General features: G+C 37.1%; 1 protein-coding gene across 2 annotated transcripts in view; it reads left to right on the forward strand.

Annotated features, from left to right (window-relative positions):
• sfmbt1 (Scm like with four mbt domains 1) overlaps positions 1-13573 on the forward strand; it is a 46033-nt gene extending 32460 nt beyond the window's left edge. The window contains exons 13-21 of one of the 2 annotated variants that reach the window (XM_088338710.1): positions 2508-2550; positions 2619-2686; positions 2771-2910; positions 4367-4476; positions 5629-5804; positions 8041-8222; positions 9749-9964; positions 11580-11708; positions 12357-13573. In XM_088338710.1, coding sequence (XP_088194836.1) covers positions 2508-2550; positions 2619-2686; positions 2771-2910; positions 4367-4476; positions 5629-5804; positions 8041-8222; positions 9749-9964; positions 11580-11708; positions 12357-12497 — 1205 coding nt within the window. In that variant the 3' untranslated portion in view covers positions 12498-13573. The remainder of the gene's footprint in view (positions 1-2507; positions 2551-2618; positions 2687-2770; positions 2911-4366; positions 4477-5628; positions 5805-8040; positions 8223-9748; positions 9965-11579; positions 11709-12356) is intronic. The other variant, XM_088338711.1, reaches the window with a different exon arrangement.
• The last annotated feature ends 22 nt before the right edge of the window (positions 13574-13595 follow it).

Here is a 13595-nt window from a genome sequence, read left to right on the forward strand (position 1 = left end):
GACAAAGGAAAAACAATCAAAACGTATCACTAGTATTTAGTTTCACCACTTATGACTTTTATGACAGCTTGTAGGCTCTGAGTCATGGTCTTGATGAGTGAAAAACAGTATTCTTCATGAATCTGGTGCTAACTTTTTGATTGCAGTTGCTAGATCATCTTTGCAGGTCGGAGCCTTACTGATGACATTTTTTTACACCAATGGTTCTCAATTGGGTTGAAAACTGGGCTATTTGCAGGCCATGACATTGACTGGATGCGTCTTTTTCCTAGGAAAGCTTTTACAGTTTTTGCTCAGTGGCATTTTTTCTGTTGAAAGAATTAAAAAGCTGTCCAAATTGTCAATGTAAACGTGTGCATTTATTGCAGATTTGACCACAGCCTTTGTCTTACATGCAGCCCCATATCATATAGAACTGTGGGAATTCTGATGTTTTCTTTAGGCAGTCCTCTTTGTAAATCTCACCGGAACAGCACCGAACAAAAGTTCCAGCATTATCATCTTGTCCAATGCAAATTTGTGACTCATCACTGAAGATAACACTTACCCAGTCATCCACAGTCCATGATGGCCTCTTCTTAGCCCATTGCAGTCTTGTTCTTTTGTGTTTAATGTCAACAATGTTTTCATTTTAGCTTTCTTATATGAAAATCCCATTTCCTTTCAGCAATTTCGCACAGTTTGTCACATACATTGACTGCAACTTCCTCCCTTTTCCCTTGTATTTGTCTTGGTGTGCATATTCTGTTTTCAAGACATACAGCCTTTAGTTTTTTTGTCTCGACACCTACATGTCTTCCTTGGCCTACCAGTACGCTTGACTTAACAACCTTCCCATGCTCTCTGTACTTTGTCCATATCGTCGATACAGCTGACTGTGAACAGCCCACACCTTTGGCAACCATACAAGTATAGTTACCATTTTCAATAAGTTAGACAATCCTGTCTTTGGTCTCAAGAGACATATCTCTTGTTGGAGCCATGATTTTTGCCAATATACTTAGTCCAGGAGCCCGCCAAGGTGTGATATCTGCACTGTTTTTAACTGCTGACTAACGGGCAGACTTAAGCTAAGCCAGGTGCCCAATTAAAAACAGAAAATTGACTGGGTGTGTCCTTATCTTCTACTCAAAATGCATTGATTCCATATTTTCTTTTTCAGAATTGAGTGATTCCATATTTATTTCCCTGCACGTTCTCTATAAAAGTATCATTTACCGACCAGGGCAATGTTTTTTTCTTAATTTATTTCCGTGTTTCAGAAAGCCAATATGTTGTACTTTGGAATGACCTTACAATGTTTTTGATCTGAGTTTCTTCTACAGAATAAAATGTCGGAGTGAGGGCTTGCCCAAGACTCGTGATACCATACTTTTTGCTAGGGGGTTGTATATTGTCAAAACATGATACAGTCTATAGACAGTTCAAAATAATCATTACTCTTTAAATACTCTTAAATAAATGATTAAAAGATAATTTAAATGAGGGACATGACCCATTTTCAAGCTGAGAACTACTTTTAGTTACTGATTGGCACAAAAGGATTACCATTTTGATACACATTTCTAAAATAAAAAACTAATGTTATTACTATGTTGTTACATTGTTATTACCAGGTTGTGATTTAAGTCAACCTTTAAAACATCATCAGTGATGAGCTATTTTGTAGTCTGTGTGCTACTCGGGTGTTCTTGTGGGTCTAGCTGGTTCCTATGTGCAAAAAAAAAATATTTTTACTTTTTTCACGTGACTGCAATACTTTTTTCCGTATGCAGGTCCAAAGGAGGGCATGGTACAAATGATATTAATTAATGTTTTGGAGGGAGGGGTAGGGTGGTCCTTAATGGGGGTCGAAAAATTTTTTTTTGAAATATTGGGCTCTGACCCCCCGCATATGTTCTTATATCGATAAAAACACACTGTGTGCAATTTTGAACAATTTGGATAATATTTAGAGGTAGCTCAACGACTTTGAAATTTCCCAAAATGGTAAAATTTTGGCAATTTTCGAGAAAAAACGGAAATCTTAACCCTATGTGTACGGCGTTTTAGAACATCCAATTTCAGTCCATTGCTTATAATTGTAACACAAGAAAAGTTACAAGTAACTTTGTACACTAGGTCTGATATAATGTGCGAAAAATCCTTATTTTTCATACCAAAATTTCAGAGGCCTTGAGCGACCTCTAAATATCCTTTGATTTTAAATGAAACTTTGCCTAATTACGTTTTGTATATATTGGAACATATTCAAGGGGTCAGAGCATGAAATTTTAAAAGTCGAAAAATAAGCCCCTCCCGGAGGGGCTTATTTCTCCTCTAAAATGTGTTTTTTTTCTAAAGCATTTTTATGCTAATTACACATTTTAATTTGATGTAAAACAAACTTTACAGAAAGCCAGTAAAGATCCTGGTGTGTTTCTACACAAAATTTCAGTTTAAGAAAAGGGAACCATGTAAAAGAAATATGAAGTATTACTACAAATGTTGGGTTTTTTTTTTTGCAGTTGAAAACGAGAGGAAAATTGCAGTCGTTCAACCCGAGAAACAGTGAGTATGAATACCTGCAACCCACCCCCCACAACTTTTTGATTGACTCATTTTGCATCCTTTCGCAGCAGAGCTCCTCCAAAGTCATCATCACCTGACGCTGTTAAGCAGCAAATAGCAAGTCAGCCGGAGGCAGGTTCGTAAAATCATTCACTGCCATAGCTCAAAATACATATCCTTCGTGTTATAAATCATTTTTCTGTTTGCATCCGCGTTGCAGGACCAGGAAACGGAAAATACTGCTGTCCCAAGATCTACTTTAACCATCGCTGTTTCTCAGGCCCGTACCTGAATAAGGGACGCATAGCTGAGCTGCCTCAGTTCATCGGACCTGGAAACTGTGTCCTGGTGATAAAAGAGGTATTTTTAAAATCATTTTTATTTCATTCACTGTTGTATATTTGTCTTTGGTAGACAATTGATAGGGTTACATGCAGGCAAGAATACAATTGTGAACTGACTATGGCCATTATTCTGATCGTGCACAATATTCGAATTAAGGTCCAACTGTGAGTATTGCTTGTTGTAGTACTTTCATTTCCCGATTCCTCTTGCATGTATACGCATTTGAGTAATCCAATTGTTTGTGTGCATGCGCAATTTCCCTCATCAGAGATATTTTTGTGCTGCAGAGCACTGTGGGACTTGTAGTCCATGCAAACTCCAGTTAGCTGCAAAAGAACCTTATTCGGATTGGAAATGTTTCTTTTATTTTCTGTCCCCATGGCAAAAATGCCACAGGTGTATCCATCTATATATAGTGGATGCCACACTTGTATCCATCCATATATACTGTAAGTCTATGATTTTGGCCAGCCACGTACGGGGAACAAGCACAGTACTTTTTTTTGATTTTGGTGAGTGATATGTATGAATTCACCCTTTTTTTTTTGGTCAAAAGTTAATTGTGTAAATGTCTATTTGCGTAATGATGTAATCAGAATATAGGTAAAGCCTTTATGGCGTGAATTGTTTTTCTTTAGACATGTAAAAAAAAAATCATTCAAATTGCTCCAAAAATTTGATTCATAAGACCAATTTGACTATTGCCTGCATTTAAATGTAGTCATTGACCGATTAAGATAATATTGGCAGAGAGTGAGTTGAAGGTGCTGTCCGAAATTTTAAACATTGTTACTCTCTGCCGCCATCTCTTGGCTTAAAGTCATGTTACATTTCTGAGACATGCTCGAGTAAACTCTTCATTTTTCAATTTTTTTGTTGTTTGGGCTGGTATTGGGACTGCATTTTAACCTGACCCTGTCTCCCCTTCGCCGTTTTTATGCTACACTAACAAAAAACTGCAATGACAACAGAATAAGTAACTGTCCAACCCTGACTAAGCCCAACAAAAAAGAAACCTTTTCTTCTACCTAATGTTTTGCGTGTCCCAGAACAGCCTTGGTAGAAGTAAGATAAAACCAGATTGGCACGGTGAGAATAAATATATAAAGGCTCTTTGAACCCAGTTGGCCTTTGTTACACATACGTAACTCATTCACTGCCATTGACGGCTGTAGATATCAATGGCGGTGAATAACTTTGTGCCAAAAACCTCCACGACTGTCAATGGCAGCAAATGAGTTAATTGAAAAATTATTCTCCCTTTTAGGGACACCTCAAACGACGGACCCCACCTTTAATGTTCACCTGAAAAACACATGAATCCGAGAAGAATGAATCGTTCTGAGAATTATCTTTCTGTGTTATAAATGAATTTCTATTCTCGCAATGAGATTTCATTACTCCCTCCGTGTTCCGTACAAGTGTTGAGGAGAAACAAAATCAAGTCTGAGATGTATTACGTGTCGTGTAGGTTTTGACTCTTCTGATCAACTCCGCTTACAAGCCGAGCCGCGTCCTGAGGGAGTTGCAGCTGGATCAGGAGAGTCGCTGGCAAGGCAACGGAGAGACTCTCAAAGCCAAGTGAGATTTTAATTTACTTCTCTTTAGAAATGGTAAAAGTGTTCACAGCTGGGCTAATATCATTTACTCCAGTATTTCCAAACCTTTTTTGAGCAAAGGCACAGTTTCTTTCTTTGAAAAAAATCTCAAGGAATATCACCGAAGAAAATAATACAAAAATTAACCAAAAATACACAGTTCTTGGGACCACTTCCATTTTTAATGCTTGTATTGTCAAGACAGATTAAAATGGATTTTTTTTTCTTAGTGGCCAAATAATGATGCTGATTAAATTCGTTTGAAGATAAATTTCTAGTTTACAGTGACTAAATACTCCACTGGCAAATTTTAAAGTATTCATTTTCCTCTTTTGCTGTTTATTATTTATTTAATTAACATTTAATTAACATTAATTTAATATAGTGTGGTTTTGGATACATATAAACATATTCAAAAGTCATTTTCAAATGAAATTTGTTACTTAAACTTTTCCCCTGTAAAAGATAATTAAGCTAATTTTAGTTTTTTTCCCCTCATTTTTACTACACTTTTGCAAACCATACAGTCTTATCATTTTTCAGCAAAAATGATCTCCAGCCAGCCACAGATATGAAAGAATATTACCATAATATAATAGAATTTATTGTCACTCGAACATTTCAAATGCCAAATGAAATTAAATGTGCACTCATAATCTTGCAAGTTAATTTACAATAAGATCAAATACCACAGGATTCAACAGCTGAAGGCAGCTCAACACCAGTTGCAATAAATTAAAATACATAAAAGCTAATATTGCAAGAACACATTTTTTTATTTTATTATAATAATACAACAGTTACCATTCTCGAGAACAGCTGTATGCTTGTTTTATGAATAATCATCAATTTGTTACCACTGGTTCCGTAAAATTGAATAAGTACACCAGGTAAAGTGGTCTCTTACACCGTTTAAAAAAGACATTGGTTTGCTCAGCTCAACTTATTTTATTATTCTGTAGAGCACTTTCAAAACTGGTATTGCTACATTCGAAAGCTGAACGAATTTCTGGTAAAAACCTGGCGTACAAAGATAACTCCAAGCATGCTCAAATTTCCATTAAAAACACCCCATGACATCAGCAGGGGCCCTAGAATTGAACCCTGTGGAACCCAGCTTTGCTTTGTTTTTTAGATACAGGGGAAAGAGCTACCGAGCCACAGTGGAGATAGTCCGCACGGCAGATCGGGTAGCGGACTTCTGTCGTAAGACCTGCCTTAAGTTGGAGTGCTGTCCCAACCTCTTTGGACCTCACATGGTTCTGGAGCACTGCTCGGAAAATTGCTCCGTTCTCACCAAGACCAAATATAGTAAGTGTTACATGACATCAGCAAGATGCTCTTTATTACATGTTTTAATTTGATCAAATATATACTGTATTCTTATAGTAATTGATTCGTGGAATAGCAGTTTCAGTAGATCTTGCCAATGAATAAAATATAGATTTTTCTCAGTTAATTTACATTACAAATTGTGAATCTAATTGGTTAGATATTTTGTATTTTAAAATCGCCCATACCAACTCATATTTATATAAATGCTTTTTGTTGAATAAAAAATATAAGTTGTGCAAAATTTTCAAACAGGAATAAATTATTTTAAATTGTTTTAACATATCCCTTAACAATTATAGCTTGTGCATCAAAAACAATTTCATAATTTGGGCCTAACTTGCCTCAACACCAAAAATGTAGTAGTTACTAACAGTGTTTTAACATTCAGCACCAGTTTCGAATAATGAAAATGAAACTTTTTAATCCGTACTGTTAATCTCTCCGCTAAGCACATTTTCAAATAGTCAGTTTTTAAAATGACAAATTACCATAGTTTCTGAACTATAAGGCGGACCCACAAGCCTTCAATTTTTTCAATTGCTGACCATGCGCCTTAAGTACTGTGCGCCTTACATATGGATCAATATTGAGGTATCGCAACTATAGTTAGCAGCAAGCAACTCGATTCTCCCCCTTAGAAAAAGTACTGTGCGGTGCATGGTGGGATATATATATATATATATATATATATATATATATATATATATACCAGTGGTCAATCGTCATTTGAATCGGTCACTATTGGTTATTCGGGAGTTAAAGGAGGAGGGTCCTTTTTTATTTAAAGGCTCGTATAGGCTCAAGCGGGGTAAAACAAAGCCTGCAATTGGCCAAAAAAGACGTGAATCACAAGTTAAGGGATAAACAGACAGCTTGCAACAAGCAACGTCCATTGATGCAGAGATGCTTTTTGGCAGATTTTTTTTTTCTCGTTTGTCGGCATTATCGCATGTTTTGGAGTACATAAATCTTTTACATGGTTATATTCACTACACTCACGGATGTAAGGAGATCATGGTTGCGTATTATTAGCGAATGTGATGGCTTCAAGAAAACGTCTTTGGTGAGCTACCCCGGCTTTATATCTTTCAGGTATCCTGTTTTAGACTGATCGTGACGTTTCTGTGATGAGTATATTTGTAAACAGTCCGCATATTCCGAATCCCAAATGTTTTTCATTGATATGCGCCATGAAATATTTCAGTGACTGGTGACATCTGAGACACATATTAGCTTCTCAACAGTCCGACAGCCCACACATTAAGGGGTCAAAAAAGTTTGACTGACCTATCTGACTGTTTATAGTCCTGTGGGCCTTATCTATGGAAAATATAGGACAAAATACTATTTTTAGGGTGCGCCTTATAATCAGGTGCACCTTATAGTGCAGAAAGTACGGTAATCAAATTGCAGTATAATTAAATAACATTGAAAATGTACATGTAAAAATTTTAGATTAAATTCACCTTTAGTGTGACCTCATTTCACCTGGCACTCTAAAGTTAGTGGGTGCAAAGGGGCTAAGAGACTGTAGATTAAAAACGTCCTCTTGTGAGGATTGTCATGCCCTTAGAAAATTGACTTGCGTGTTTCACTTCCTTATTCTTAATATTTATCCCCATCGTCGATTGGATACAGCCATGTTCCCTGCGAGAGTAACAATTTGTGTGCCTTCTTCATATTTCTCGACAAGCTTTGTTTCAATGGTTATCAAGTTTTTGCTTCTCCCTTTACCCTCACTGCAAGACTTGGGACCCTCAGTTAATAAATACAGTACCAAAATACAGTATTGTAACCCAAATCCTACACTGAATAAAGATAGAGCAAGGCATTATGGGTCAGAGTTAAGCCAATAGCAGATAAGCATCTTGTATGACGCCAACCTATAGCAAACAAGGATTTCAGAGACTTATGAGATATGTAACTTGCACAGTAATAACCAAGTTTTTGGGCACGCGAAATATTGTGTTGTTGTAGTTGTATGGTGGGAAAAATCCTATAAAGAGGGGCAGAAAAAACATCTTACGCCGCATCATAAGGTGGGGACACAGTCTATTGTAACTTGATTTATCAACTAACCCTTTTTAATGTCAAGGTTTTTGCACTGATGCAAATTTTCTAACAACATTCACGTCATATGTGTGCATTTAAATTCTCGAATAACGACAAGTAATATCCACGCATATCAAGCCATGATGTGTTGTCTCACCAGCTGCGTATTACTACGGCAAGAAGAAGAGCAAACGTGTGGGTCGCCCACCTGGGACCCAGACAAACCTGGAGACCGGAGTGAAAAGAAGGGGGAGAAGGAGGAAAAGGAGGAAGCAGCTCTTTGTCCATAAAAAGAGACACACATCAACGTCTGTCGATAACACACCTGCTGGTTCTCCACAGGTAAACTCATTGGAAAACGGTCTTCCTACATCCAGGGGGTATTGCACAAAAGTGGAATAAGGAAATCATAACCAAATAATGGCAACTTGCTCTATTCTGGCCGACGCATTTTGGCCTATCTTTAAAAAGACCCCCACAATCAATCTCAGAATCATGAATCAGAAAATGGAAAAAAAATTGCCTATCATATTTTATGGCAGCTGAAAAACAGCTCCTTACGGAGGATCTATGAATACGTAAAATTCATTTTAGGAAAATAATGAGCATTGTTATTAAAGAGACAGTTTGTAATATTTAGTGGCACAAAAAAAATCATTCTGTAAAAAAAAAAAACATTGATTTGAATATGAGGCAAAAATACATGAACTACTATACCAGTGTTTGTCTTTATTAAACGAAAATCATAGGTCAAGAAATTTGTATTCCTTTAACACAGTGGAATCCCGACTTAGGTCGCCGCCATGTTTGCCCGCCACACGGCCGTCACGCTGTGCTCTTTGGCACTAGCCCTCACTCACACCAGACAACACAGTGCCATTTAGCGGTCGAATATTACACACCAGGGCTTTAAGGAAAGGGAGAAAGTCTGGCAGACAATTGCGCTCTGCCTCAATAGGTATGATTATTTTCTTACCACACGGGTTTGATTTCCAGCCAGTAAAATAAAGACAATTTTTTTTTTTACAATTAATCCTAACACTCTTTTCATCCTATTTTTACCTTTTTTAGTAATTTATTACATGCTTATCCTGGAGTGCCATGTGTAATTTCATTGTAAACTATGAAATTTCATTGTAAGCAAAGAAATTGGACATTGTCATCAATGATAATAAAGACTATTTTTAATTCTTATCCATTTAATTGCTGTTTTTTCATTGATTATTAAGGAGTTGGACCTATGTATACTATATTACCTTTTGTCAAAGACTTCAATTACACAATCTTTGCAAGTTTTTGCATCCCTTTTTAATATCTCTAAAACAGCAGTAATATACCTGTACATATTCATCAAAGCTTTGATGACAATATGAAAAGCATTCTCAATTGACACAGCAATAAAACACTTGGCCTGACAGTAACAAATGTACTGCATTTATAAATGTAAAATGACTGAACAGTCAACAAAGTTTAATGAAATAGCAAAATAGCCTCTTTGTAAGATTCTAACACATGATAATTAAAATAATGTAACATAGCAAGAAAGTCCATTGAAATACTACAAATCCCATTCATTTGTTCACACTATTGACAGTCGTAGTGCCATACGCATCTCTTGGGATAGACTTAGCCTTAGCCTTGTTGTTATACAAGCCTGGTCTGGAGCAGGCTAGCTGTATAGAACAAATCACCATAGTAACTAAGCCAAGCTAAATTTAACCTGCTTGCATGGAACTGAATTGAGGCTAGATTCAGGCAAGATAATAAACATATTCTAGCTTAATCCTTTATATTGGTTTCTTGCAATACCCCCCAGTAATCAAATGATATTCCTCTTACAACATTTTATTTTTGCTCTTAAATAACAGGGCAGCGGCGAAGAAGAAGAAGATCTGGACGAGGAAGACTCCCTCAGCGAAGACTCCGGCTCGGAACTGCAAGACGATTCGGAGCAATCTGCAGAAAAGTCTCAGCCTCCCACACCGTCCCCGTCCCCACCCGCAACCCCCAGGCCCGTGCGTAGGAGGCGAAAACCACGCTCGCCCTCATTCTCCGATGATGAGAACCATCCTCCGTCGCCAAAGGTAGTATAGAGAAATATATATTTATTTTTAATGGTTGTAGATTGACGTAATTCTGATTTATTTTTAACACGCTTGTTGCTTACATTATTCTCCTGTACCTCACCGTGTCTTTTTATGAATCTCTTTCTCATACATCATTATATGCACGGTTTGTACATGTGCTTGAAATCCTTGAAAATGCTTGGATTATACTGTTGTTTTCAAGGATGGACAACTGTTTGAATTTAGGATGAAGTGCATGAAACTGTTGCCATGTCTCTCAACAAGTCTGCTTAAAAATGACGCAGACAATACTCTCTGGTGGATTCACTTTCCCATTGCATTTCTTCTTCCCCCGTGATTAACTGCGGCTATCATTAGTTTGTACGGCATTATCCTATAAAGTGTTAGCCCCTGCTATGGGTTGCGTCCAAGAGAAAAGGTGCATGATACACACCTAACAGGGTATTATGAAATGTGTGCTAGTGCAAACATTGCGTATTAATAATGGACATTTATTCTGGGCCATACAAAAATTTAAGGTAGCGTTTCCCAGTGGTAAATTGTAATGGGAATAATTTCCTGCAACTGAAAATGCAAGCTACATTTTTACCCAACATCTGTATGGGGTGTGATTTGTCTCAAAGACAAATGTATTAGCGAGATATATTTGTGGCTTTCAAAAATTCATTATTCACGCTGTATTTTTTTCCTCTCAATGGCACTTGAGAAATTCAAAAATTGGCATTAAAAGTCCTTTAAGACTGTGTGAATTTGGCCATGAAAAAAGCCTGACCTGAGAGACCTTTAGTGGTGTAAAATACCATCCATTATATGTACCGGTTATCCTCAGTAGGGTCGCGGGGGCACTGGAGCCCATCCCAGCTATCTTCGGGCAGTGGGCAGGGGACACCCTGAACTGGTTGCCAGCCAGTCGCAGGGCACACAGGGACAGAAAATTTGCTCGCTCATTGACACCTAGGAACAATTTGGACCCGCCACTTAACCTGAAATGCATGTTTTTGGAATGTGGGAGAAAACTGTAGTGCGCGGAGGAAACCCACGCAAGCACGGGGAGAATGTGCAAACTCCACACGGGGGGGTCCGATCTCATGACCTCAGGGCGTAGACACGCTAACCACTACGCCGCCGTGCTGCCCGTGTAAAATACCTTATTTAATTAAATAAAACTTTATTGATTGAAATAATAAGTAAAAATGCATGTAAACATGCTTTTTTAAAGAAAATTGTATTTATGTTACTAAACCTGTTAGTTTTTTTTAAATACTTTATATTCTACAACACTTTGAAACATTTTTATGTATAAAAGATGCATGATATTAAACAGAACCAGCAGATAAAGCATTCAGTTTCAAAACAGACTGAGATTTGGTGATTTTCCGGCACTTTAGCGAGGTGGTTAGCGCGTCTGCGGCACAGTTCTGAGGTCATGGGTTCAAATCCAGCTACCAGCGTTCCTGTGTGGATTCGGCATGTTTTACCCATGCACATCAGTGGTGAATTTGTGGCTTAATCCTTTGCAAAATGTATTATTGTTCTTGAACGATAAATTAAGAGTTGAAGGACTTGTGTTAAAAAATACTACAATGTTTCTGGAATTGTTCTCATTTTTCAGACATCAAAGGCAGAACCTCCTCAAAAGTTGTGTTTGGACACCAGCCCGCTTGAGTGGAGCGTGGCGGACGTGGTTCGTTTTATCCGGACGACTGACTGTGCGCCTCTGGCACGCATTTTCATGGATCAAGTAAGCAACACGGATGTCAAACCGTGCGCACACAAGTTACTTAATGGCAGTGTTTCCCGAGCTTTTTCAAGCCAAGGCACACTTTTTCCATTCAAAAATCTTGATGCACTGGGTGTGTCAAAAATGTTTGATATTTAGTTCCCGGCACGAGTTTAATTCGATTATTTGTTTGTTTTTTTCAAAAGAGACAGTGTGTATTTTTTAGGACTTCCTAGTGGTAAAAAAGACATTTAAAAAAGAATATGGATTCAAATAATAAACGAAAATACATAAACTATCATATAAACACACATTTTTTTTTTTAATACTTGCAGGTCAAAATTAAAAGAAAAGGGTGCATTTTGGTCGCTTTGAGTGTCCGTAATTCATATTTTTCCTTGTGTTTCTTAGCACTCATTTTTCGGTTGAACGGCAGAATATAGCAAAAATGGGACATCTAGCGGCTAATAGTAAGTAATTTTTAGTAGTAATCTGCTGCCATCTACTGATCTGGAAAAATGTTAGTTACTCGACTGATGGTTTTTTTGCAAAGATAGTACTTGGGAATTACCTGCGGCACACTAGAAAATGTCGAGCACACTAGTTGAAAAATACTGCCCTCGAGGAACCGCAATCCGCTTGTAATGGCTGTCCAACTTGTGCTTGTAGGAGATAGACGGACAAGCTCTTCTGCTGCTCAACCTGCCAACTGTGCAGGAATGCATGGACTTGAAGCTGGGACCAGCCATCAAGCTGTGCCATCACATCGAGAGGGTCAAATTGGCCTTTTATCAACAGTTCGCCACGTAGCTAATAAACAAACCGGGAACTATTTCTTCATACTTGCAGATAAAAAACGGTTACATCTCATTTTGACTGCGTTCACTGGATATCTGGGCACGTACTGTGTTGGACAACATTAAGAAAAAGCGACAAAAACTGTTTTCTTTGTGTTTAAAGCAGGAAGTACAAAAGAGAGCTTTGATTATTAAGTAAAAGATACAACGTGTTTCTTCAGGTAAGAATAGAAATTTAAATTAGAGTGACCCAGAAGCTTTTATTAAGTTGTGTTTTACATACAAGTGTTTTTAGGCTGTGAAACTTTCTTTTTCCGTGTTTAATTTCAGAAAAGGTTTCTTTTTTAATTTATTTGTGTTGCAAAATACTCTGTCGTCATGCAAATATTCCTTCCTATTTTCTTATATTGGATATTTTTCATGTCAAGGCTACATTTAGTCTGGTACGCTCACATACATTTTTCAAATTTGTGATATAGCGCTTAAAAGCAGAAAATCATATGCCCTAATTGCACCTCAGAAGAGAGACACTTAAATACATAAGTACATTTGGAAAAAATTTCCTGAAAGGATAACAGTAGGACATTTTTTGAGTATTAATTTGCTTTTAGGGAGAGAAAATATGTTGTTTTCTAGTTGTAATATGATACCTGGAAATTAATCTAGGTTAACGTAAAACAAATGACACTGTGCAACAGTATCGATGGTTGTATATATTGTACACAAATATCTTAAATGCAACAGGGTAATTTGATGAAAAATAATTTGAATATACTTTATATTCCCTTACAGAAAATGCTGAATTAATTTGCACAAAGAGAAAAGTTAAAATGTTTTAAATTTAATGTAGTTGATATTCCTAGAAATGGTTTAGCCAGCTGACGCCATGATTTATTTTAATTTAGGTGGGAAAAAAGTGCAAAGGAATGTTATGTTTTTTTTTCTTCAGAAAACAAATCCTTTATGATTCATGTACTTGTATTGTCGGCTCACAAAAACCCTGTGAATTGTCATGTTGTTAAAATTATTTTGTCCATGTTTGAGCATAATTCTCCCAACTGCAATAAAAATCACCCGTCTCGTTTGTTATCCCCGTTGACATTTTGAGACT

Source organism: Urocampus carinirostris, chromosome 6, assembly GCF_059441175.1.
Source record: "Urocampus carinirostris isolate Australia breed hairy pipefish chromosome 6, RoL_Ucar_1.0, whole genome shotgun sequence".
Classification (NCBI taxonomy): domain Eukaryota; kingdom Metazoa; phylum Chordata; class Actinopteri; order Syngnathiformes; family Syngnathidae; genus Urocampus; species Urocampus carinirostris.